The sequence below is a fragment of the Phacochoerus africanus genome, chromosome 7 (genome assembly GCF_016906955.1).
Source record: "Phacochoerus africanus isolate WHEZ1 chromosome 7, ROS_Pafr_v1, whole genome shotgun sequence".
NCBI classification, from domain to species: domain Eukaryota; kingdom Metazoa; phylum Chordata; class Mammalia; order Artiodactyla; family Suidae; genus Phacochoerus; species Phacochoerus africanus.
The window spans coordinates 38,383,268-38,409,177 of NC_062550.1; the positions used below are offsets into that span (position 1 = coordinate 38,383,268).

At 43.0% G+C, this 25,910-nt stretch overlaps 1 protein-coding gene across 1 annotated transcript in view; it reads right to left on the minus strand.

Moving 5' to 3' along the window:
• PTPRB (protein tyrosine phosphatase receptor type B) overlaps nt 1–25,910 on the minus strand; it is a 126,008-nt gene that overhangs the window by 37,868 nt on the left and 62,230 nt on the right. Inside the window, 11 exon segments of the mRNA XM_047787197.1 lie at nt 2,639–2,920; nt 4,656–4,919; nt 7,533–7,796; nt 11,517–11,786; nt 14,504–14,524; nt 14,527–14,766; nt 16,284–16,547; nt 17,077–17,155; nt 17,157–17,341; nt 22,079–22,322; nt 22,325–22,344. Of these exon segments, the coding sequence (XP_047643153.1) occupies nt 2,639–2,920; nt 4,656–4,919; nt 7,533–7,796; nt 11,517–11,786; nt 14,504–14,524; nt 14,527–14,766; nt 16,284–16,547; nt 17,077–17,155; nt 17,157–17,341; nt 22,079–22,322; nt 22,325–22,344 (2,133 nt within the window).

A 25,910-nucleotide genomic window follows, 5' to 3' on the forward strand; every position in this document is an offset into this window, starting at 1 on the left:
GGCCACTCTCTTCACTCCCAGAGCAGCACCTGTGGCTCTGATGTGGAGCACAACCCATCTCCCCCGGACACATACTTCATTATAGGAGTCCTTGTTCTCAACCCTCGGCATCTGGGCCACTGAGTGAATTCCTGTTTCACAGCAAAGTCTCCAAATGTCAGCTCACTCACAAGCGTTTAGATGAGGATGATTTAGGAAGAAAATCGAGTCAAAGATGTGGCTTTTGAGGCAAACAGTAATTGAGTCTTTTCAAACACGAACCAGGCTGTTGATTGTTTGAGCTCCCTTCAAACCAAGTCAGAGCTGAGACCCAGAGACATCTCCTCTTTTCACTTTGGAGAGTCTTTTAAGACAACCTGCCTAAGCTATAGTTCTGATAATTCACACAAAGAATAACGTGGACATCTGCTTCGATCCCTTCTCTCAGTCCCCCTTTTCACCTCTCAATCTCACCTGCCTTCCAAGACTCAGGTCACATCTCCATTCACTAAGACATGAGTGCCTACTGTGTACAAGGTGCTCTCCTAGGGACAGTGAATGGTACAGACGAGAATAAGACGTTGGCCATAATCTCTAGGAAGGGGGATGAACCCCAAACAACCATCAACAAGGCAGAAAGAAGAATGAACCAGAAGAAATGGGGAGGAGGATGCTGTGGGGAGTGACCACACCACATTCCGATGCTGGTGTGCATGGTGGGCAGGAGTTAGCACAGCCTTTCTGGCAGAGATGACACCTTGCCAAGATCTGGGAAAGGCATAGTTTAGGCAGAAAAAAATCACCAACCTGGGCACCAAGGGTGGGGCTAGGAGGCGTGGGAAGGGGGCTGATGGCGCAGTTCAAGTTGTTCATCACGGCTGGTGCATGTTTGTTGGGCACAGCGCACAGGAATGATGTCCCATGAGTATTCTAAACTCATGTTTTGTTTAATCCTCTGTTATCCTGGGTGTTTTGTTACCCATAGCCAAACACAGTCCTGAGCGATGCAATTCTCAAATTCATCCCGCCATTCCCCATAAAACTCAGCACCAAGTCCCTCTTCATGCTGGCTGCTCTCCTCTTGGGCAAGCCCCACTTGGTAAACACCTCTCTTTAAGTTCTACCATCTGGGGCCAAATACAACACCCCAGATGTGATCTGACCAGCCTGGCCTCAAGTGAGCTCTTGACCTGAGCACCTGTGATTCAATTACAGAGCCCTCAATAAGCCACTGAAAATCCTGCCTGAGCTTGCTATACACTAAAACTCTTAGTTCTTTTCCACCTATTTCTCTCTTTCCCTCTCTTTTTTCTTTTTAGGGCCACATGTGCAGCATGTGGAAGTTTCCAGACTAAGGGTCAAATTGGAGCTTCGGCTGCCGGCCTACAACACAGACACAGCAATGCAGGATCCAAGCTGCATCTCCGACCTACACCACAGCTCACAGCAATGCCAGATCTTGACCCATTGATCGAGGCCAGGGATTGAACCAGCATCCTCATAGATGCTAGTCGGATTTGTTTCTGCTGAGCCACAATGGGAACTCCATTCACGTATTTCTCTTGACATGCAACTACCTGCGTGCTCTTTGGATACAACATAAAGCACAAGTTACAACCGTTACAGCTTTAATGTTTGGCGCAAAATTTGACAGAACATTTTAAGTCAACTGTGATAAAAAGCATATGTGTACACACACACACACACACATATATACACTAAAAAAAAACAGCTACTGGCTTAAATTTCTAATATTCAACTTCATATTTTATTAATAATCATAACTCTCTGATCTGATCTTAGAATCTACATTTATTGGGTATTACTGAGAAATAAATATTTGGATTGAGGTTCCTACATCAAAAACTTCTGTTTCTTTGAGGTTTGTGGTATTTATCCCAAAATGCCTTGGGGAAGAAATAGATATCTGTTTTATCATTGAAGTATTTTCATCTTCAGGGTTTACAGCAATATGTCCTAACCGATTCCTCTGCTTCTAGTTTGCCCCTTTTGATCAATTCTCTGCATTGCACCCAGAGTGACTTCCTAAAGTGTAAATTTGATTATGATAATCCAGCTGCAAATCCTGCAGTGGCTTCAGTGGATTGAGGTTCAACGTCATAACCATGCCTCCCAACATTTTATGATCTGATTCTCCTAATCCTCACCTTTTATCCTCCAGCCAACTAAAACTCCTTTCTATTCCTGCCTTCTGTCTGGTTTTGGAATATTTTATTCTCTCTACCAGGAATACTCCTTACTTCTTTCCCTGTCTCCACCGGTGAGTCTTACTCCTTCCTTAGATCTTCATGTGGATGGTTCTTCTCCTAGGAAACTCCCTTATATTATGTCAGATGCCTTTGCCATGTGTTTCTCTAGCGCAAATACTTTCCTTCATCACATCCTAAATGTCTTTTTAATGATAATACCTCCCACTCAATTGAAAGCTCCACGAGGGCAGAGATTAGTTCTTTATTGTCCACTATTGCTAAAATTGAATAAATGAACAAATCTATATAGAACATCTGCCTGAATTCAAACCTAACCGATCTCTAGGTAAAAATGTGGATTTATACCAAGCCCCATTGGAAGAAGATGTCTCAATACATACTTCCTTCCCCCATCATCCGAGAACCAAGAGTAGCAAAACATATCATACTTGTCCTCACAGATCCAAAAACTGGTTTGCTGTAAGTTTTCCAGGAATCACCACTGACAGTCTTGACACTGAATTGATAGGATCTTCCTGGACGAAGACCATACACGATGCGTCCTTCTGATTTTCTGTTGTTGTAGGGGTTGAAGACTGTGATGGCATCTCTAGGGAACCACTGCAGCTCAAAGTCATCGTAGTCTGTCCAGTCTGGCGGCCCCTTCCAGGTGATGGCCAAGGATGTATTTGCAACATCGGCAAATGACATAAGACTGGGAGGACTCGGGGCTGTATGTAGGAGAAAGTGAAAAATACATAATCGCTTCTCTGCATGAGATATACAGATAAGACAGCTGAGTGACATCAGATGTACTTTTAATGTACTTAGGAAGAGTTAATGCAATAATATAATAACGGAGCTTCCATTTATATAGTGCTTAGCATGTGTAAGACACTGTCCTCAAGTGTCTTTTTAAATCATTTTTAAAAGTATAGTTGATTTGGAGTTCCCGTCATGGCTCAGTGGTTAACGAATCTGACTAGGAACCATGAAGTTGCGGGTTCGATCCCTGGCCTCGCTCAGTGGGTTAAGGATCTGGCGTTGCCATGAGCTGTGGTGTAGGTTGCAGACGCGGCTCGGATCCCGCACTGCTATGGCTGTGGTGTAGGCCGGCAGGTACAGCTCCGATTAGACCCCTAGCCTGGGAACCTCCATATGCCGCAGGAGAGGCTCAAGAAATGGCAAAAAGACAAAAAAAAAGTATAGTTGATTTGCAATGTGCCAATTTCTGCTTTACAGCAAAGTGAGCCAGTCATACATTCCCTTTCTTATATTATCTTTCATTGTAGTCTATCCCAAGAGACTGGAAATAGTTCCCTGTGCTGTACTGTAGGACTTCATTCCTTATTCATTCAAAATGTAATAGTTTGTCCTCAGGTGTTTTATATACATTTTCTTTAATTTCCATAACCAGAACTTTTTTATAAGGGTGGTATGGAGCATGAGTGTGCCCTACACAGGTTACAAGTGTGAAAAGGTATTTAACTTGATATTCATTTATTTTTCATTTAGGGCCACACCTGCCTAGGAGGGCCACTCCCTGGCTAGGAGTGGAATTGGAGCTGCAGTTACAAGCCTGTGCCTCAGCCAAGGCAACACCAGATCCTTAACCCACGGAGTGAGACCAGGAATTGAACCCGCATCCTCAAGGTTCTTAATTCATTGAGCCACAACAGGAACTCCATGAGAATGTATTTAGTCCATCAGGTTTTGGGTTGTGAAGGCTAGAGTCCATAGACACTTCCATCTAATTACAGATAGCCTTGTTCATTGATTCCATGGTAGCATATAGATATTAATGTTATCTGTGTGTGCCCAAGAAATAAGAAAATTAAGAAAGCACTGCTCAGAGGAACGTAATGATGATGATGCTCCCCATTTTATGGCTACAAAAGCTGAGGCTTAGAAGTGCTTGTGCCACGCCCAGCTTCACATAGGTAAGTGGCAGAGCTAAGGACCTAGATCTTTTTACCCAAAGTCTGTCTTCTTTTTCTTTCTTTCTTTCTTTTCCTTTTCCTTTTTTTTTTTAATTTTTTTTATTTTTTTGTCTTTCTGTCTTTTCTAGAGCCTCACCCGGGGCATGTGGAGGTTCCCAGGCTAGGGGTCTAATCAGAGCTGTGTCACTGGCCTATGCCAGAGCCACAGCAATGTCAGATCTGAGCCATGTCTGCGGCCTACGCCACAGCTCATGGCAACACCAGATCCTTAACCCACTGAGTGAGCAAGTCCAAGGATCGAACCTGCAACTTCATGGTTCCTAGTTGGATTCGTTAACCACTTAGTCATTATGGGAACTCCCCTGTCTCCTTTTTCTACTTTACCATAGGGCCTTCCCAAGGTCAGGGGCTAGTCCATAGCACAGAATTATTGATTTTATTTCTCAGGAAGAAAAACCGTAATTAAAGTGCACCTTTGGAGGCTGCTTCCCACCAACCCTTGGCCATTGGCAACAGGGCTTCTTACCTGTTCTGCTCTCCCCCAGGACCTTGTTGCTGAGATCTCCACTGTGAGTTACCACACACAGCGTGTATTTCCTTCCGGGAATGAGGCCATGGAAACGCCACTCCGTCAGGTTCTTGTCTTTCCAGTTTTCCTTCTTTGTACCATTGGGGTTATAAAGAATCAGCTCATAAAAGTCAAAATCCCCAGAGGCTGGACTCCAGCTGAACCAGAGACTGTCTGTCATGTTTCGATTGGATCCTTTGAGGTTGCTCACAGAGGCTGGAACTTAAACAGAGGGAAAACCTTCACTAAAAACAAAAAAGACAGAAACAAAGACATTTTGGCTCACAGGTGAAAACATGAGCTGTGCTGGGCATATAATAGTGAGCAGACCTATTGTACCGTCAGACTTTGTCTCTCTTTCAGGTCACTTGTGTTTAAGGGCATGTGGTCTAGAGATATGGTCTAAATTAGAATAAAACAAAACAAAACTGGTAGTGTCTTCTATATGCTGGCCAAATGTCCTCTGATAAACATAGAAAGTGAATTTTTCAGAAATGACTAATCAAGACTAGTCCAGGAGTTCCCGTAGTGGCGCAGTGGTTAACGAATCCAACTAGGAACCAAGAGGTTGCGGGTTCGATCCCTGCCCTTGCTCAGTGGGTTAAGGATCCGGCGTTGCTGTGAGCTGTGGTGTAGGTCACAGACACAGCTTGGATCTCGCGTTGCTGTGGCTCTGGTGTAGGCTGACGGCTACAGCTCTGATTGGACCCCTAGCCTGGGAACCTCCATATGCCACGGGAGCGGTCTAAGAAATGGCAAAAAGACAAAAACAAACAAACAAACAAAAAAACAAAAACTAGTCCAATCGGAGTTTCCATCATGGCTCAGTGGTAATGAACCCAACTAGTATCCATGAGAATGTGGGTTCAATCCTGGCTTTGCTCAGTGAGTTAAGGATCCAGTGTTGCCATGAGCTGCACTGTAGGTTGCAGATGTGGCTTAGATCCCGAGTTGCTGTGGCTGTGCCGAAGGCCAACAGCTGCATCTCCAATTGGATGCCCAGCCTGGGAACTTCCATATGCTGCACGTGTGGCCCTAAAAAAAAAAAGAGAGAAAAAAAAAAGACTCGACAAAAATCATTTTTACCTTAGCTTCTAAAAAGCCCTGAAAGTGTTTATAAAAAGTTCCAGCCCCTTCCAGTCTGGCCCTTCTCACGCGTGGCCAACATTCTCTGACATCTCTCTCTAGGCCTCTTTTTCTCTGTCTTTCTGATTCTCCGTCTTCTCTCTCAGCACTTTCTTCCCTCAGATCTATATTGATGGAACCTCACTTGGAAAAATGAGTGTTAACAGTCATTTGTACCATAGTATAAATTAGTCACACTGGCACCTGTCCTGGGGGTTATGGAAGGTGTGTGACTCTTTGGAGAGATGTTGTCCTTTGTTGGAAGAACTTGAAACATCAATGAGCAGGTAAGGGAAGATGTGCAGAAGGCAGGTGGCTCTGGAAATGGTGACATCCCAGCAATTCCACTCATGGTTTAGGCTTATCCACTGCTCTTTTTCATTCCTTCGGAAAACAATCTGAAAACATTTGTAGGGAGCCCAGAATGGGCTCTCTGCCTGGCTCCCAGCATCTTTAGGTCTTGGCCTGAATAGCTTTCTCTGTTTAAAGCAGATTTTTGTCTTGCCAAGTCACTCTCTGTCACAACATACTGTTTACTTGCTTCAGGGGATTTCAGGCATTCCAAACATCATCTCCCTTTAGAATCTGCTGTCCCAGAGCTCCTGTCATGGTTCAGTGGTTAACGAACCCTACTAGCATCCATGAGGACGTGGGTTCAATCCCTGGCCTCGCTCAGTGGGTTAAGGATCCAGTGTTGCCGCAAGCCGTGGTGTAGGTTGCAGACATGGCTTGGATCCCGAGTTATTATGCCTGTGGTGTAGGCCTGTGGCTACAGCTCCAATTCCACCCCTAGCCTGGGAACCTCCATATGCCACAGGTGTGACCCGAAAAAGCCAAAAGGCAAAAAAAAAAAAGAAAAGAAAAGAATCTGCTGTCCCGCCCCTTCTTCCTCTCTGCTAACATGAAGCCCTGGGAGGTCAGGGGCCTCATGTGTCTGGCTAGTGTCACAGTGAGCCCTGTGCCTGGCACACAAGAACACTCAATAACTCTTGTCAACTGACAACAAAAATTGAATAGAAAAATGAGAAAGACTAAATTCAGCTTCTTATTTGTGGCCCAGGATGTTTTGCTCGCTTGCATTTTCCTAGAACTCTTGTGTTCATTTCTGATTCACAGCAGTCATTGCTTGCTGGTCCCATTTGGTCCCTCTACTCCATCTGTTTCTTGTAGAGAGCTGAAAGGCACAGTTGAGTCAAGGTCCAATGGGTTGCCACCCTCTTGTAGCAGGTTGCTGGAAAGTAGAGGAGCCAGATTTTTTTTTTCTTTTTTAGGGCTGAACCTGAGCCATATGGAAGTTCCCAGGCTAGGGGTCAATTTGGAGCTGCAGCTGCCACCCTATACCACAGCCATAGCAATGTGGGATCCAAGCCACGTCTGCAACCTACACCACAGGTCACAGCAATGCCGGATCTTTAATCCATTGAGCGAGGCCAGGGATTGAACCTAAGTCCTCACAGATACTAGATGGGTTCACTACCACTGAGTCACGATGGGAACTCCCAGATTCATTTCTTCACGCAATTCTATGAAGTAAACACAGGGAGGCAATTGAACAGAACAGTGCAAACACTGTTCTGATATATAATCAAAGGTTTGATTTAGGGTCACACATTTCATATAAAGCCCTGGGTAGAATAGGAAACTAAGGACAAATGGAGGAAAAACGCGGGAGGTGTCCCTCCCTCATTAGTGCTTGGGTCCAGGCCTTACCTGTTCTGCCGAACATGAGGGACTCATTAGACAGCTCCTCGCTGCAAGTTACAATCACCATTTTGTACATTCGACCTTGAAGCAAGTTCTGGAAAGAGAAGCTTTGGACTTTGGGGTCAATTTGTGCTCTCTCCTGAAGAGTTCCATCCGGGTTGTACAGAAAGATGTTGTACCCTTTGAACTCCCCTTTGGAGGGCGTCCAGCTGAAGGACAGGTGTCCGGTGGAGTTCTCTGTGATCCTCAGATTGGTGACAGCTGCAGGGACTGGAAAAGCCGAGGAGCAAGAGAGTGAGACTGAGTCTGATGTCCCTGACATAGCCTGGGATTGACATCTGGATGGCCCCCCTCCAATAAGCAGCCCCAAATACACGGCCCCTGCCTTGGTAAAGTACTGACTTCACGGAGACCCAAAAGCAAAGAAATCTGAATATTGTGAATTACTGATGCTGGAACCAGTAATTTTAAAAAAACAAAACCACAAGAGAACAACAACAACAAAACCCACCACAGATGGAAAGTTATTTTCAAGGACATTTTTTCAATATGAAATAAAGTTAATCGGACCTATGTGACTAATACTGAGAGCTAGATCAGAGATCGAAAAACTATCTCTGAGTGCCCTCTGACAGCTAAGAAATGGCTATTAGAGGGAAGAGCAGTGAAGAGGAGAGAGTAGGTAAGAAAGAAGGGAAAATCAGGCAGAAAGAGAAAATTAGAATCAGGGATGTGGGAAAGAGAAGCAAAAAGAAAAGCCAAAACCAAAAAAAAAAAAAAAAGGTTTACATTAGGATTTTGCAACCCTTTTGGCCTCCTGTGCTACCTGTTGGCAAGGTGAAGGTGATCAAGTGCCTCCCAAAATGACCTGCTTCCAAACTGTTGGCACTGATGCTGCCTGATTCCATCCAAGTCTTAGGATGCCCGTGGGAACAAAACAGGGCACTGTCTTGGTCTCTCCTGGATTCTCCACTCCACTTTCTCAGGCTCTTTTGCTTTTTCTCTCTCATGCCACACTCTTAAAACTTGGTAACCCCCATGGTTTCATCCTTTGCTTTATATGCTATCACATTAGCCAAGCAATGGGTCTCATTCATTTTATGGATTGCTATGGTCTGAATGTTTGCGTCACGCCGAAATTCATAGGTTGAAACCTCAGGGCCAGAGTACTGGTATTGGGGGATGTGGCCCATGGGAAATACTTAGGTCGCAAGGGTGGAGACCTCATGAACGGGATGAGCGCCCTTATAAAAGAGACCCCAGACGTCTCATCCTTCCACCATGTGAGGACGAAGTGAGAAGGTACCATCTGTGAATCAGAAATGGGCCCTCACAAGATCCCACATCTGCCGGAGCCTGGACTTTGGACTTGCAGCCTCCAGAACTATTTGTTGTTTAAGCCACCCAGTTTCTGGTATATTTTGTTATAGCATCCTGAACAGACTAAAACATGGATTTCAGTAAAATTTTTGTCCAAATCTTTACCTCCAGCTGACTTTTCAGGGCTCGGGCCCAAATTTTCAAAGAACTATTGATCACCTCTCTGTCAGTCATTTAGACATCTCCAACTCAAGGCAGAACAGAGCCCTGATTCTTTCTCCTTGACACTCTCTCCTCTTAGTTCCCTTATCTCACTTAGTAGAGTCATCTTCTACCAGATGCCCCAGGTAGAAGCTCTAGAATCTTCTTCTTTTTCTCCTTCGATATTCCACCCAGCCACCAAGTGCCATCCTACCTAATGCAGGAATATTTCTTGACTGTATCTACTATTCTTTACTATTCTTCTTTTTTGGCTTTTTAGGGCCATGCCTGCAGCATATGGAAGTTCCCAGACTAAGGGTCGAAGTAGAGCTGCAGCTGCCAGCCTGGGCCACAGCCACAGCAACACAGGATCCCAGCCATGTCTGTGACCTACACCACAGTTCATGGCAACACTGGATCTTTAGCCCACTGAGTGAGGCCAGGGATTGAACCTGCGTCCTCATGGATACTAGTTGGGTCCATTACCACTGAGCCATGATGGGAACTCCTGTGTCCACTGTTCTTCCTCAATGCCCCTGCATTTTCACTTTTGACCCTTATCCTTTCTGTAACCACCATCCTCTTAGGACCCCAGCTGCCTCCCTGATCACCTCCCCCTACTTTGTCGTCACTCACTGTGCTCCAGCTGCAGTGGCCTCATTACTGCTCCTCCAACAGGCCTGACATGCTCCTGCTTTAGAGTCTATCTCTTGCCATTTGCTCTGTTTGGGGATACTCTTCCCCAAGTAACTACACAATCTTCTTTCTCACTGCTTTCAGATTTTACTCAAATATCACCTTTTCAACGAGACCTTTTAGGACTGTTTTATCTAAACTGTAAGCTTCCAACATTTTCTAACCCATGTGCCTGCTTTAATTTTCTCCTCAGCATTTATGACCATTTTTTTACTTCTTTCTTTTACTTAATTACTACATTTTTTACTTCTTTATTTTGTTTATTGACTTTCATGAGAACGAGGGTTTGTTTTATTCATTTCTATGTATCCAACATTTAGAACAGTGCCTGGCATACAGTAGGTGCTCAAGAACAAGTGCCTTAATGAGATGGTCTCCCCATCTCTGGTCTCTTCTGCATTCAACCTACCCCCCATTGTCATCTGATTTATTTAATTATTTATGTATTTGTTTTTGGCCATGCCCACCACATGTGGAAGTTCCCAGGCCAGGGACTGAACCCGAGCCACAGTGAGTGACAACGCCGGACTGGGCACCAGGGAACTCCTGATTTTTTTTTTAAGGCATAATTTTTTGTTATATAACATCCACTCTCCGGCTGAAAAAATTTGTCTCCTTTTATTTATTTTACAAGGTGAAACAAAGTCCTGAGGAAGGTATGCCAAGTACTCTAATCCGGCCCCCACCTGCCTTTCCAGCTTCACATTTCCACCACGTAACATACACATCAGCCACCACAAAATCTCACTGCTCTTCTCACCCCTGCCTGTCTCTGCACAAGGTCATCTCTCTGCACCAGAAGTCCTACCTTCTCTCCAGGTGGAGAACTGCTTCATCCTTCATGATGGTATCAAAGTGTCACTTTCAGAAAGACTTCCCCGTTCCACCTGACTCCATGCTCCCGTAGATGGTGGACATTCTTCTGTCTCATACAATCCTTATCACAGTGTGCTGTCGTTATGATTTGTCCATGTATCTGTCCCTCTGCTAGTCAGTCACCTCTTCCAGGACAAGAAGCATGCCTACTTTATCATGATGTCCCTATCAACATTGAATCCCTTTCTGATCCAGGGACTTTATACATAAATATCCAGTTAGACTAGTGTAGTTGCGTAAATAATGGACCCCAAGGATGTCCAGGTCCCAATCCCCAGAACCTGCGAATATGTTACCTAAGGTGGCAAAAGGGACTTTGCAGGAAATGATTAAGTTCAGGATCCTGAAATGGGAAGAGGATCCTGCATTGTCCGGATGGTGGCCAGTGTAGTCAAAAGAATCCTTAAAAGATGGAAGAGGGAGGCAGGAGAGCAGAGAAGGTGATGTGCTAATGGACAAGGAGGCCATGAGCTGAGGAATGTGAGTGGTCTCTCGAAGCTGCAAAGGGCAAGGAAAGGATTCTCCCCATAAAGTCACTAGAAGAAACACAGCCCCGTGGTTACCTGACACCTTGATTTTTAGCCCCACAAGACCTACTTCAGATTCTGATGGCCAGATAACAAATTTGTGTTGTTTTAAGCGGCAAAGGTGGTGGCAATTTATTATAGTAAGGATAAGAAAGTAATAGAGCTAGTTTTGATGAAAAATCTGAATGGGGGCGTGGTGGGCTGAAGGCTGTGTGAATAGGTCAACGGAGGGAAGCAGTAAATGATGGTGAACATTCCCACTGTGTCAGTGAATACAGATCATCTCCCAATGTTGGGTCATCTCTTTGGCCCTACCGTTCTTAAGGAATAGCAAGCTATCCTGCACAAAACAGTAAGCAGTGAGAATTACCTGTTCGGCCTTCAGTTTGGGCTTCCTTGCTGAAGAGGCCTCCGCTGACCGTTAGGATCTGTATCTTGTACTTCTTTCCTGGTATTAGGTCTTCAAATTTGTGCTGCTTGGTGGTGGCCGCCTCTGATATGTTACTCAGGAGGATTCCATTTTCACTTAGAAGCAGGATATCGTATCTTTCCACCACGCCAACAGCTTTTTGCCAGCTTACTATTAGGGAATGACTGCTGTATGCATTGTCTGCCATTATTCCCTGGACGGATGCTGGGACTGCAAAGAAAGAAGAGGTCCCACCACTTAGAATAAAGTAGTCAATTGAGAAAAACTTTCCTAAATCAACTGCAAATGGAAGATGCAGCCTCATGGCTGCACTGACACTCCCTGTGTGCTCTTAGGAGAAAATGGCCTGGCCTAAATTATCTGTACAACTGCTTACAGTCTCTATGGTTTTTTGTTTCTCGTTTTTTTTACTCTGACTTAGACAGGATCTTGAGGTCAAACAAGCAGAAAAATTAGTGAGAAAGCTACTGATAAATATGCAGAAAGTAGAAGAATGCTGAACAAATTTACATTCAGTGAATACAATTTGGATGACTGAATTGTCTCTTGTTTAGTTTCATTCTCAAGATTAACTCAAGTCAAAGCTTCAAGCCTTACCTTACACAGTAGCACTGAACAGCGTTTGTACTGTGGTTCCTGATGGGAAATGCCAGATAGTTTTACTGGCTAATAAGAATCCTAGGCTTATATTTTTTCTCATGCTACATAACATCCTTAAGGGATCTCATCCACTCCATGGTTTGAATTGTTGCCCACGTAGTGGTGACTCCCACATTTAAACTCTCAGTTGGAATCTCTCTTCTGTTTTTGCAAATGACATCCCTCTCTGGATGTTCCCCAGACCCCTGACTCTCAAGATGACCAAACTGAACTCCTCACCTCCCTCCTATCATCTCCTCATTGTCCTTGGTCCAAGTCAGAAACTTGGCTTGCTACCCTCATCCTGCTACAAAATCAAACATATGATTTGTCATTTCCCTCTCCTAAATCTTACATCTCTTGGGTCTCTCCCTTTCCTTCCTCTCTCCTGCCCTTAGCCTGGGACACTGTCATCACTCACCTACATCACCGCAGCTCTCTGGACCAGAGTCCTTGCTTCCTCATTTCCGACTGTTTCAAACTGCACACAGCATCCGGCAGATTCCCAGCATGCCATGCTGATGGCCTTTCACTGGCTCTCCTAATTCTTTTTTTTTTTTTTTTTGTCTTTTTAGGGCCGCACCCTCAGACTATGGAGGTTCCCAGGCTAGGGGTCCAATCGGAGCTGTAGCTACCAGCCTACGCCACAGCCACAGCAATGCAATATCTGAGCTGCCACTGTGACCAACACCACAGCTCATGGCCATGCTGGATCCTTAACACACTGAGAGAGTCCAGGGATCGAACCTCCATCCTCATGGATACTAGTCAGATTTGTTTCCGCTGAGCCACAATGGGAACTCTGGCTCTCCTAATTCTAAACACTTTATCAGAGCTACAAGGCCCTTCACAATCTGGTCCATCTATTCTCTTGGCCACACAACTCACATCTTTATTCTAGCATATTACATAATGTGTAGCTCCTCATTTCAGTCCTTACATGCTTTCGCTCCCCTCCAGATCTTTGCTTTTCTGCTGGAATCAGATTAACATGATCAGCATATACTCTACCAAGATGATTTCTTAATGTCTCTTAAAATGTTACCTCCTCCTGGAAGCCTTCCTTGATTCTTTTGTTTGCTCCTATACTATCTTGAGATTACTTCTATTTTGGCACTTATCGTGTTATACTGTAACTGCCTTTTTACTTCTCTGTCTCCTTGCCTAGATTGTAAGCTTCTTTGTTTACAAGCTCTATCTTGACGATGAATTCCCATTTTCCAACATAATGGTTGGACATATACATATATGAAATAGAGACAGAGGAGGACACAGTACAGAAGCCCAGGCCCTACAACTTCATGAAGATGAAAGACATCTAGTATGTACTGTGTCACAGTAGAGAGAGCATGTGGTTTGGAGTCAGACAGACTTAGATTTGAATTACAGCTCTACGTTTTATTACATGTATCCTTGATAATGTTTCATAAACTTTCTGAGCCTTACTTTCTTCATCTGTAAGATGAAGATAATGCTCTCTGCTTTGTAGTGTGGCTAGATATTTTTTGGGATGTGCATGCAGCATACAGAAGTTCTCAGGCCAGGATCAAACCTGTACCAAAGCAGTAGCAATACTGGATTCTTAACGTCTAGGCCACGGTGGAACTCCTAGAGATCTTTTTTTTTTTTTTTTTTTGGCTTTTTAGTGTGGAACCCAAGGCATATGGAAGTTCCCAGGCTAGGGGTTGAATCAGAGTTACACCTGCTGGCCTACAGCACAGCTCACGGTATTGCCAGATCCTTAACCCACTGAACGAGGCCAGGGATCAAACCTAGAGCCTCATGGATCCTAGTTGGGTTTGTTAACCGCTGAGCCACAAAGGGAACTCCTCCTAGAGATCATTTAAATGCCTGGCATTTTAGTGGTGCTTAGAGCTTATCTTTGTTTTGAAAGTACTATATTAATAGTGGTATTAACATAAATAAACATCTACATTATTAATTCATCACAAATGAATAGATGGCATAGGTGTATTTTTCTTTAAAGAATTTTGAGAAAGGAAACATTCTGAAAATACATAATTAGACAAGTCAGCTATTTTACTATCCCTTAGCAAGTATAAAAATCTATTCACATAGTTTGGTTTCTAAATACCTTTCGTTTGTTTTGAATATCTGTTAGAAAAGAAAAATGCAAAGAAAAAATATGAGAAAGGCTCTTGAAACCACACTGAACTGCATAAATTTAGGTGAGTTTGAATTTGGATATTCTCCATTTGTGAATGGCCAGGCCCACCCACTGTCCCATCGTGGAGAACTACTTGGCTCCTCTCCAGGTGGATGCTCACCTGTCCGCCCGAACACCTCATCTGGTTCTTCAGGGACCCGCTGACAGAGGCGATCAAAATCTGGTACTGTTCCCCGGCCTCCAGTCTGTGGAACGTGTGCTCAGAGACATGCTTGGGGATGGTTTGAGACTCAACTGTTTGACTCTGCCTGAATGCGGACACCGTGTAAGAATCAACATCACCCCCACCAGGAGTCCAGTTCACGGTCAGGCTATCTGTCGCCCCATTGGGAGAAACACGAATATTTTTGACAACACTAGGAACTAAAAAAGAAAATAAATTTAAAAACCATCACTTGGAGAACAAACGAAGGAAATTTTCCACTAAAATGTTCATGCTTCCTACACTTTGGCATCTACTGAAGAATCCATATGAAAAAAAAACTGGTATCAATCTACCATTTTGCTCTGACTTTTCTGCTTGAGCTGAAGTTGATGGGGGAAATTTAGAGGGACATCAAAGCCAGTCAGTAGAAAAGAAGAACAAGAATAATATAATGGGTGCCAGTTCGATTCCCTTGGTCCAAGTCTTGGCTTTCTCATTACTAGATGTGGGATTAGAGGCAAATCCCTTAACCCCTGGAAGTCCTCATCAGAAAAGTGGTAATAATAATAATAGTATCCAGCCCACAAAATTGTTAGGCTTGAACAAAATGTACATATAAAGTGCTTTGCTGTGGGTCAAGTTCACAGTAAACTCTTTTGTCTTTTTTTTAAGGGCCGCACCTGTGGGCATATGGAGGTTCCCAGGCTAGGGGTCGAATCAGAGCTGTAGCCGCCGGTCTACACCACAGTCATGGCAATGCAGGATCCGAGCTGCGTCTGCGACCTACACCACAGCCCGTGGCAACGCCCGATCCTTTTTTTTTTTTTTTTGTCTTTTGTCTTTTTTTAGGGCCACACCTGAGGCACATGGAGGTTCCCAGGCTAGGGGTTGAATCGGAGCTGTTGCTTCTGGCCTACACCAGAGCCACAGCCACGCGGAATCCAAGCCATGTCTGCGACCTACCCCACAGCTCAGGGCAATGCCAGATCCTTAACCCACTGAGCGAGGCCAGGGATGGAACCGGAGTCCTCATGGATGCTAGTTGGGTTCGTTAACCACTGAGCCATGACGGGAACTCCCACAGTAAACTCTTAATAAATGTTAATTGTTTTTGCAACCCTCCTAATACAGTTCCAAACAAGGAATACTCTACCAACCAACCAAGTTGTTTATACTTTATCTCTATGCCCCACAAGGAATAGCTGCTCACATCAATGCTATGCTATTTTCATGCAGCTGCGGTTTTTTTCTTCTCCTTCATCCTACTTTACTTTGATAAAGTAGCTTGGACAATATCATGATCACTGTCAAGATAACCTTCTCCCTTCCCTGCCATCTCCCTTTTAGCCCTTCACATCCTCAACCTCAATGTCTGGCTACCCAACATGCTAAATACACCACTATATCTAGTCAGGTTCAAGAGTTCTATGTCTGGAGTTCCCGTCGTGGCGCAGTGGTTAACGAATCCGACTAGGAACCATGAGGTTGCGGGTTCGGTCCCTGCCCTTGCTCAGTGGGTTAACGATCCGGCGTTGCCGTGAGCTGTGGTGTAGGTTGCAGACGCAGCTCGGATCCCGTGTTGCTGTGGCTCTGGCGTAGGCGGGTGGCTACAGCTCCGATTCAACCCCTAGCCTGGGAACCTCCATATGCCGTGGGAGCGGCCCAAGAAATAGTAACAACAACAACAAAAAGACAAAAAAAAAGAAAAAGAAAAAAGAGTTCTATGTCTCATTACCTGTGAAGCCCTCAATGAAGGCCGACTGCTGTACGTCTCCACTGATGGTCAAGACAAGAATTTTATACTGGCGCCCTGGTGTGAGGGAGGTGAATCGATACTCCGTTGCCGTATTGACCAGGTGAAAAGAAGGAAATACTTTCATATCATTGAAGAGTAGCTGGATCTCATACTGGTCGACGTCCCCGTCAGCACGTGTCCATGTCACCTGAAGGTCCTCAGTGCTTCTGTTCCTCAAGGTGAGATCCTTAACTGCCTCTGGGACTAGGAAGGAATGTGAGAAGGCATTTCAGGAAAGTGACTGATCAGAGTTTACTACACAATAATTTATGAATCACGTCACAGAACTGGCAAACATCTCCCTTCCCCCCCAATAAACCACTTCAACAACTTCATGCATAATTAAACAAGAAAAATTGGAAGGGACTATTAAAATTGTAATTTTTTTCCTGATATAAATCTTATATGCTAATGTTGGTAGAATATAATTATAAAATGAGTTTTGATCTCACTCATAAGATAAATGATTTTAAATGCCACAATGTGGGAGGACAGGGAGAAAAATGGGAAATTTGGTCTTCTCGCTCCCCCAATATGCTTGCTTTTATCTGCCAATAAATACTCTGTAATTATAGGCCATGGCTTGGCTGAATGATGTTAGCTCCAAGTGAGGGTAATTGAAAATGCCGTTTACTGATCAGTAAGTAGAGGAGATTCAAGGTGAAGATACACTATGTACTTGATGACCTTCAAGTCCCAACCAACCATCAAATTTTGCAATCTTTTCACTTACTTGTTCTCCCATTTCCTTGTTCACTGGCCTCATATTGTCCACTTTTTGTACTAACAGTGACACTGTATAACCGTCCAGGGGACTAGCTTAACAAATACACACTCATTTTCAGACTTGGGGATGGTTTTTGTTTGAATGAAGTTGTTTTTGTTTTTAATGGTGACTTCATAGTGATCAAAGTCTCCAGTGGCGTGTACCCAGGATACCTTTAAATAGTCACTCCTGGCCGAGTTGCTGATACTGACTCCCTGGACCTTGTCAGGCACTGAAAAAAGAGAACAGAAAACAGCTAAAGATTTAGGGACTCTGACGGAGCGAGGGATCACAGATGACAACCTGGGATGATGAAAGAGAGTGAGTAGATTTTTATTGTGTGCATTTAAAAGAAAAATTTTAGGAGTTCCCATCGTGGTGCAGCAGAAACAAATCTGACTAGCATCCATGAGGACACAGGTTTGATCGTTTGATCCCTGGCCTTGCTCAGTGGGTTAAGGATCCGGCGTTGCTGTGAGCTGTGGCGTAGGTTGCAGACGTGGCTCGGATCTGGTGTTGCTGTGGCTGTGGTGTAGGCCAGTGGCTGCAGCTCTGACTCAACCCCTAGCCTGGGAACCTCCACATGCAGCAGATGCAGCCCTGAAAAGACAAAAAAAAGAAAAAAAAAAGAAAAATTTTGGATCTCTGGATCACAAATTTCTGGAGGGGGAAAGATTGTGACACTCTTTGGAGTGATAAAGGATCTTCTAAAAGAACCTGAGGAATGAATTCTAGTCCTGTTGTTAGCCTACACCCAGTGTCATGTACAAGATGGAACATTAAACATCCTAAGTGATGATTAATATGAATGACGGTGATGATAGTAATAATCCCAGATACTGTGGTGACTGGAGATATGATAATGAGTTACCAGGAAGAGTAGAAACAATCCAAAAGAAAAATGGAAGAGGAGGAAACCATAGGGTAATTAACCCATGAAAAGATGTTTGGTATCATTGGTCAAAGAAATGCAAGTCAGGGCTGTAGCAAAATGCCCTTTTACATCCATTTGATTGGCAAGATTTAAAAACTTGATAAAGTGTGAGAGAGAAGATGCCCATCCACAGGAGACTGGAGGAATGAACTGGTAAATAAACACACTGAAATATTATAGAGCACTCATAAAAATCTGGATTTCTTTTCCTTACTGTCAAAACACAAACTATGTATGGATGAATTTACCATTAAGTGAAAAAAAGCTAAGTTCCAAAAGATTGCACACTGCACAGAAAAGACCTTTTCCGTGTCAAAACAACTAAAAATTTAAAAACCTATAATTTTAGGACTATGTAATAATCCAACTCTAACACAGACAGCAAGAGAGAAAAACAGGAGTCAAGGATGGTTTCTCATGTACATATTAAATTATTAAAAATTACTAATTAAAGTCTCAATTAAATTTAATGTGTAAAAAATAAATAAAAGTGGTAATGTGGCAATTGATGCATAGGGTCCTGAACCAAGAACTGTGATTAATCCAATTTTGTGCATCTCACATTCTCCATAAATATATAAATGAACAAACAATTCTGTGTACCTATAGTTTCTCAATTGATCAGTCAATGCTTGTTAAGAGGAACACTATAAAATAAGGCAATTCTGTATTTTGAGTATGATATTAAGCACATTCTAATTATTAATTTGGGCTGTATTTATTTATTTATTTATTTATTTTCAGCCACACTCACAGCATGTGGAATTTCCCAGGCCAGGGATAGAATATGAGCCACCGCTGGGACCTGTGGCAACAGCTGAGGCAACACCAAATCCTTAACCCATTGCACAGGGCCAGGGATTGAACCTGTGCCACCACAGAGACGCTGTCAGCTCCTTAACCTGCTGTGCCACAGTGGGAGCTCCCTGGGTCTGTATTTTAATTAAAGAAGGCCCTAGACTCATTGTTATTTGGATACAACTGGATTTTATAAATATTAGTGAGAAGGAGCATTGAGAAGAGGTGTAAACTCAATCGCATTCAGGGTCCTAAGCTTCTAGTTCAACGCTAGCATTTCTCTGGGTCTGTGCAGCCTCTGTGTTTGGGGTATGTTAAGGGATTTCTGTTCTGACCATATGCCAAGGCTATGTCCAAGTTGTCTCTTCCACTTTCTCCCAAAGCATGAAATGACCCCAAAATTTCAATATTTTGGTATCCAAGCTGCATTTCTCATGATGCTTCTCCCACCTACACATTGGTTTATGTGTACTGGTTTTTGTATTGGAATATATCTCGCAACAGATGTGGAGCAAGGGCAGATATGCTTTTTTTCAAGACATTTACCTGGAATCAGTCGGAGTGTTGTTCGAATTTACTCATCACAGATTTATCAAAGAAAATCTGAAGTGACATTGTATATATGGGCTAAGAAAATCAATGATATAGGCAATTTACTTAAGGCAAAGCAACTATTACAGGAAGAAAAACGAGGCTAAAACCATGGTCAGTCAATAAGGGGGCTCTCCAGGTGGAACTGGGGGTAATTTGTGAGACTTGCCTGGCAGCACAGTGAGATGATGTGATACAGAATTAGAAATATTGACATTTTCACCCAAAATGTAGAACAAGAGCATTCAAAAAGGAAAAGGGCATTGAGATAATCAGCCAAAATCAACAAGGCAACAACTCAGACACGACTCTCCAGTTACACTGATCTGTCAGGGCAATGGTATGCCTTGATGAGTCAGGAGCTGGATCCAAGCTTATGCTGATAGAGTTCAAAAGGGTGCTTTGCATGAAGGATTACTTTGCTTGCATTTAAAAACAACCCTAGGAGTTACTGTCGTGGTGCAGCAGAAATGAATCTGACTAGGAACCATGAGGTTGCGGGTTCGATTCCTGGCCTCGCTCAGTGGGTTAAGGATCCGGCATTGCTGTGAGCGGTGGTATAGGTCGCAGACGCGCTCGGATCTGGTGTTGCTGTGGCGATGGTGTAGGCTGGCAGCAACAGCTCTAATTAGACCCCTAGCCTGGGAACCTCCATATGCCCGGATATGGCCCTAAAAAAAAAAAAAAAAAAAGGCAACCCCCCCCCCCCAATAAAATAAATAAAAACAACCCTAACACAAGGCCTTGCAGTATGAAGTTCATATGGATGGGAAACATTTGTGAACTGACCCTGAGGGGAAGCAAGGAGTTCCTAGTGGATGACATATCCTCTCATTTCTGGCAATTTTTAGGCTCTGAGATGATCAACATAGGACATGGACACAGGCTGCTTTGTAAATAGAAATCTGCTCTTCAGATCTAAGTCAATATTGGGCTAATCAGCATAATTAGACTTAAACTCATTGAGAGGCAGGACTATCTCTTCATATCCCTGACTAATGCTTTCAGGGAGAGCATGATGTCATGGGGAAACCGCCCTGAAGCTCTCTTGAACTTGGTGACTTTTCAGCCATATGACTTAGGGAAGCCACAGTTTTTCTCTCTAAGACTTCATCTCAAATGAGATGGGATTAGATCATTCTGGGGACACTTTCAATGCTAGCATGCTGTAACAATGCAAATCAGTGGTTCTTAACCTTTTAGAGGTCACGAGAGCTATGAGAATCTGATAGAAGCCACTCACTCTTTTGGAAGAAATGCATATACCTTCCCTGTTCCCAACAACTTCTCAGACAATTTGGGGGCTATTCTTTCCTAAAGGCTACTCTCAAACCACAAGTGAAAACCCCCTGATCGAGGCGATTTCTGATTATATATTCATCAAACATTCACTGAGTGCCTAATAGGCTCCAACCTTGTACTGGGGCATTGGATGATGGTTGTCCCAGATCTTCATGGAAAAACTGACATTTTAAAATGCAAACATCAACCCACAGCTTAGCAGGAAAGAGTTGAGAAAATATCAATGTCAAGTTTAAGCAGAAATCTCAGATGTAAACCCCAGGAAGCATAGGTATATTGGGGAAATGGTAGCTGTCTAAATTTAGGTTTTTTTTCCAGCACAGTGAAGACCAGGCATTCAAAGCCTTTGTAAGATTTGACTCCTAGTCCCAGAATTATGAAGGTTCACATTTTCACCTTATATGAAAAAGGATAGACAGTGTTGTTGACCAACAGACATTTCAGGAAGAACTTCAAGACAGAGAACTTTGTAGGCTCTGGAGTTATTCAGAACTGGGTTTTAAAAACCCAGTATCTGAAATACGATGGCTGTTAAGCAAGTTAAACAGTTGGACAAGTTACCCTGAACCAAAAGACCCCATAAATAGGAATAATTATGACAACCACCTCAACACGGACTTTGAAAGGATTAAGTCAGTGAATCTATGTAAAGCCAGAGTCCAGTAACCAAAAGTACTTCCTGAACAGGAATACTTGTTACTAAATTTGAATAGGTCATGAACTTCAGCCATGAATGTTGTGTTCATCTTACTCTGAAGGTAACAGTTGCTCACATAAATAATTTCTTGGGTCAAGATGTGAAGATGATCACAATTCTGTGGTCTCAACAGTCTTCGGTCCTATCATTACAGAATTGTTGCAGATCTATGATCTGAACCACACAGCTGGTTTGTTTAGTTTGCTTTTCGGCTGCACCTGTGGCATGAGGAATTACCTGGGCCAGGGGCTAAACCTGTGCCACAGCAGCAACCCGAGCCGCAGCAGTGACAACGCTGGATCCTTAACCTACTAAGGCACCAGGGAATGAGGCACTAGGGAACTCCTGGTTAGTTCTTTTTTTTTTTTTGCTTTTTAGGGTTGTACCCACAGCATACAGAGGTTCCCAGGCTAGGGGGCGAATGAGAGCTACAGCTGCCGGCCTATACCACAGCCACAGCAACACAGGATCTGAGCCACATCTGCAGCCTACACAACAGCTCATGGCAACACCAGATCCTTAACCCAGTGAGCAAGGCCAGGGATTGACCCCGCAACCTCATGGCTCTTAGTTGGATTCGTTCCACTGAGCCGCAGTGGGAACTCCCCAGCTGGTTCTTATAGAGCCTGTAGCTCTTATAGCCTCACCTGTCCGCTCTTGGCCGAAGGAATGACTTTCATACTTGCCGCTCCTCGTGGTTATGGTCACGTTGTAGAGGCGACCTGGGGTGAGGGAGCTGAAGGAGCATTCGCTGACAGATTTGGCAATCACAAGGGACTGAACCACCCTGCTGTCATGGGAGAGGGTCACCACGTAGTTATCCACGTCTCCAGGAGCCGGCAGCCAGGATATGCTCAGGTAGTCATTACGACCGGAATTGTTCACTGTTACTACTCACTCACACTGGAAGGGACTGGGATTAACAAGGGGAAGAAAATTCGAAAAGGAAAGCACAGTCAAAAGTCGGAGTCACCTATTGCGGTTGGCGACAACTGTGGGCTCAGGAGACTCGACTGCCTATGAGGTCAAGGAAGTGTGAGGATTTCACTTAGCTTCTGGAAGCTGAGAGTTCTTCCCCCGGAGGGCTAACCAAAATAAAAATACAGGGGTCTTTCGGATGCCTCAGAAATATAAGGATGCTGCTACTGCATTTTTACAGTGCTGTTTGTAAAGTATTTTAAGCAGAGGCATTTTTATGTGAATGTGTCAGGAGGTTCCCTTGGGAGGGAAGGGAAGGTTAACAATCTGAATGAGCTTGAACCAATCTCTTCACTAACGAAAGGATGTTTGAGGGGGAAAGGTGAAGAATGCAATAGCTTTTCTAAAGTCTTAGACATTGGGATAGCTTTGAATTGCTTGTGGTTAAATTATTTCTGGAGAGTCTAACCATTAACACCAGTAGAGGGGCTGCATTTCCCTTTGGAAAGCATTTCCTGCCCCCTAGTGGTAAGAAATAAACCTAAACCCCTCTCCTGGAAGCAACAAGTCTGGAGACTGGACTTGAGGGCAGAAAGATCTGTTGTGGCTGTTGTGGTGATAATGGCCTTTCTGATGTCGCCCATAATCATGCGCTTATCTCATTTGAGGTTTAGTGCCGCATTTACTAAGAACCTACTATTTGCCAAGTACACAAAAATGGAAAAGATGTGGATGCCTTCAAGGAGTTTCCTGGCTAGAAATACAGTCTGCAAATCAATCATTGTGGTATTGAGTAGTAGCTGTTCTGTGCATTAGAAAAAAATGCATAGTAAATAGTACTGTCAGTAGTGAATATCAGAATAAAATATTATGGTATATATGAATTGCAGTACTGTTTTCACCATTGGTTGACTGACTTCAGCTAAATGTTTTCATAAAATTGCCAGTGTCAGTGTACCACATATAATGGATAGGATTTGTCTAGATGACTTCTGAGCATCCTTCTCATCTACTAGGCTCTGACTTTGTGACTTAATCCCCAAAGTCTTCTTTACATTCACAAGCAATTATCCATCATCAAAATTATAAATAGCACCCTAGTGAATAATTCTGCTAATGCTGTTCCATGTATATGGGCATTTCCTAGATGTAAAATCAAACTTTAGCTGTATTATTTATGTATTTAAGCCTTCCTTCCTTTCTTTCTTTCAATCCTTCCTTCGTTCTGTCCTTCCTTTAACCATCTAACCATCTGTATATCCCTTGGTTGCTCTCAAAATAATTCTGCTTTTTTTCAAAACTGATAGAAATATTTGCAACTACTGACATTAGAAAAGATATGATTATCAAATTCACGTTTAAAAAACAAATGTAAAATTTATTTTTTCTTTAGAATGAGCATTCTCTCAGGATTTATTAAGCACATCTGATATCTTGAATTTTAAATATTTTGACACCTTACTTAAGCTGGGAGGGTTTGTGTGTGTGCGTGTTTCAACTATGGAAATACAAGTGAATTATTTCAACCTTGACGAATATTTCAGCAATTTGACTACGTGGTAATGATTATCAATTCTTTAGTCAATTTTTTTTTTACAATCTACTATGTACAAAATTTACTAATCTAGGCACCATGCAAAAACTCTAGTTATTTTATTTCTGTAGTCATATCCCATCTTCCTCCTTTCTCATGATAACGTCTGCACTCAATGTGTTTGATGAATAAAATCGCTCATGTTTCTATTTATTCCCGTCTTGTCCTCATCTCAAAATGTTATGATCATTCTTCAAAGAATTAGTCTCTCTCTTTTCTACATACTTCTGTCATATCATGTGGGTCAAATACTGATACCTCTGTTGCAATTAAAATACTGGTATAAAAATAATTACAAGTCCTACTTATTTCAAGTGTCTCACACACCAAACTATTTTAGCACAGCCCAGTAAGCTGGATTTAGTACAGTGCAGTAAGTTGGACAGCCTTGTGGTATGTTAAGATGAGAATTAACCTGTGTGGCAGAGTTTGACTACTTGCTCACCAACCATTTCCTTTTCCTCTTGGACAGACAGCTAGATATATTTCCCAACCTCCCTTGCAGTTAAGGGTAGTCACATAGCCGTGTTCCCGTTAATGGAATGTGAGTGGAAGTGATGTGTTTACTGACAGCTTTGGTAGTCTTCCTCCTGCCCACAATCTCCACTCTGGAGACACGGAGAGACCTCTCAGGACCCAGAGGAAGGAAGAACCACAGATGGTAGGAGCCTGGGTTCCTAAATTACTGCTTGGAGAAGAATCAACCAATAGAGTTGTCCAATCAGTAATACCCACACTGTACTGGTGTATAAGCAGGAAATAAGTCAGTCTAATCTGACTAATACAATGGCCACTCACTGAGAAATGGATGCAAGGTCCTTAACGCCTCTCCTCAACTTGCTATTTCTCTTCACCCACTTTGACACCAGGTATTGGGGTGAATTACTGGGCTTGGAAGAGAAAATAAAGGCTTAGAGAAGTAAGTTAATGGCAGAGCTAGGACCAGCATTTAGGTCTCTTGATTCCCAAATTAAGCTTTTCAGCCCCTCACCCCTAATTATGCTACACTGAGATGGTGCCAAGAATATTAAAAGAGAAGAAGGAAGGTATCAGGAAGAAGAACACAGACAACAGTATCAGGTGCCACAGAGTGACAGAAATAGGCAGACATCAGTGAATTTCTACCTAGACTATGAAATATCTTTTCAATGACTTACTTAGTTGCTCGTCTGGGAGCATTAATGAAGTTAATGGTCCTAGGGTTCATTAAGCAGATGAGATTCATGGTTTTAGAAAATGACTTATCTATGGATACTTGCTGCTGATACTCGGAATCTGAGCACTGGAGATATCAAAGGAGGAGCCTGACATACCAACTTATAACTATATGAAATTAAGTAGGCAAAATCACTGACCTAATTCTGAGTTCACTAATTATCATAATTATCAAAGCTTCTACTAGATTTGCTTTTATTTCTCAGAAACTGGGACACACATTTTATGTTGTTTGTGTTCTTTCTCTGTGTTGTATAGAAAATTATATTTCCTTCTTCAGTGCTACGCCTCTGTCTGACACATATGGCCATATGACATTTACTTATTTATTGAGCTCTCTGCTCTATTTGACTACGAGCTCTTTAAGGTCAAGGGACACGGTTTAGGTGCCATACAGTATTAAACACTGTTGAACATTGCTTGTGAAAATATATGTGATTTGTGAATTTTATTAATTTTGACTATAGAAATTGGCAATCATTTTTTCCTGTGTCTTGAAACTAAGAATATGAAAAAGAATGGAAAATTCTGTTTAATAAATTTCATGACTTTTTTACCTTGATCTGACACAAACATTTTAAAGAAAAGCAGCTGGATAAAGGGAGAAACTTCGGCATCAACTGACTATCATATCATCAGAAAAGTTTTGCTAGGAGTTCTGACGCATGTGTTGGAGATTTTAGAAAATTTAGAATTCAATCTCTCCTATTCTCACCCACGCTTCATTCCTGGAGACCAACATGTACAGTCTG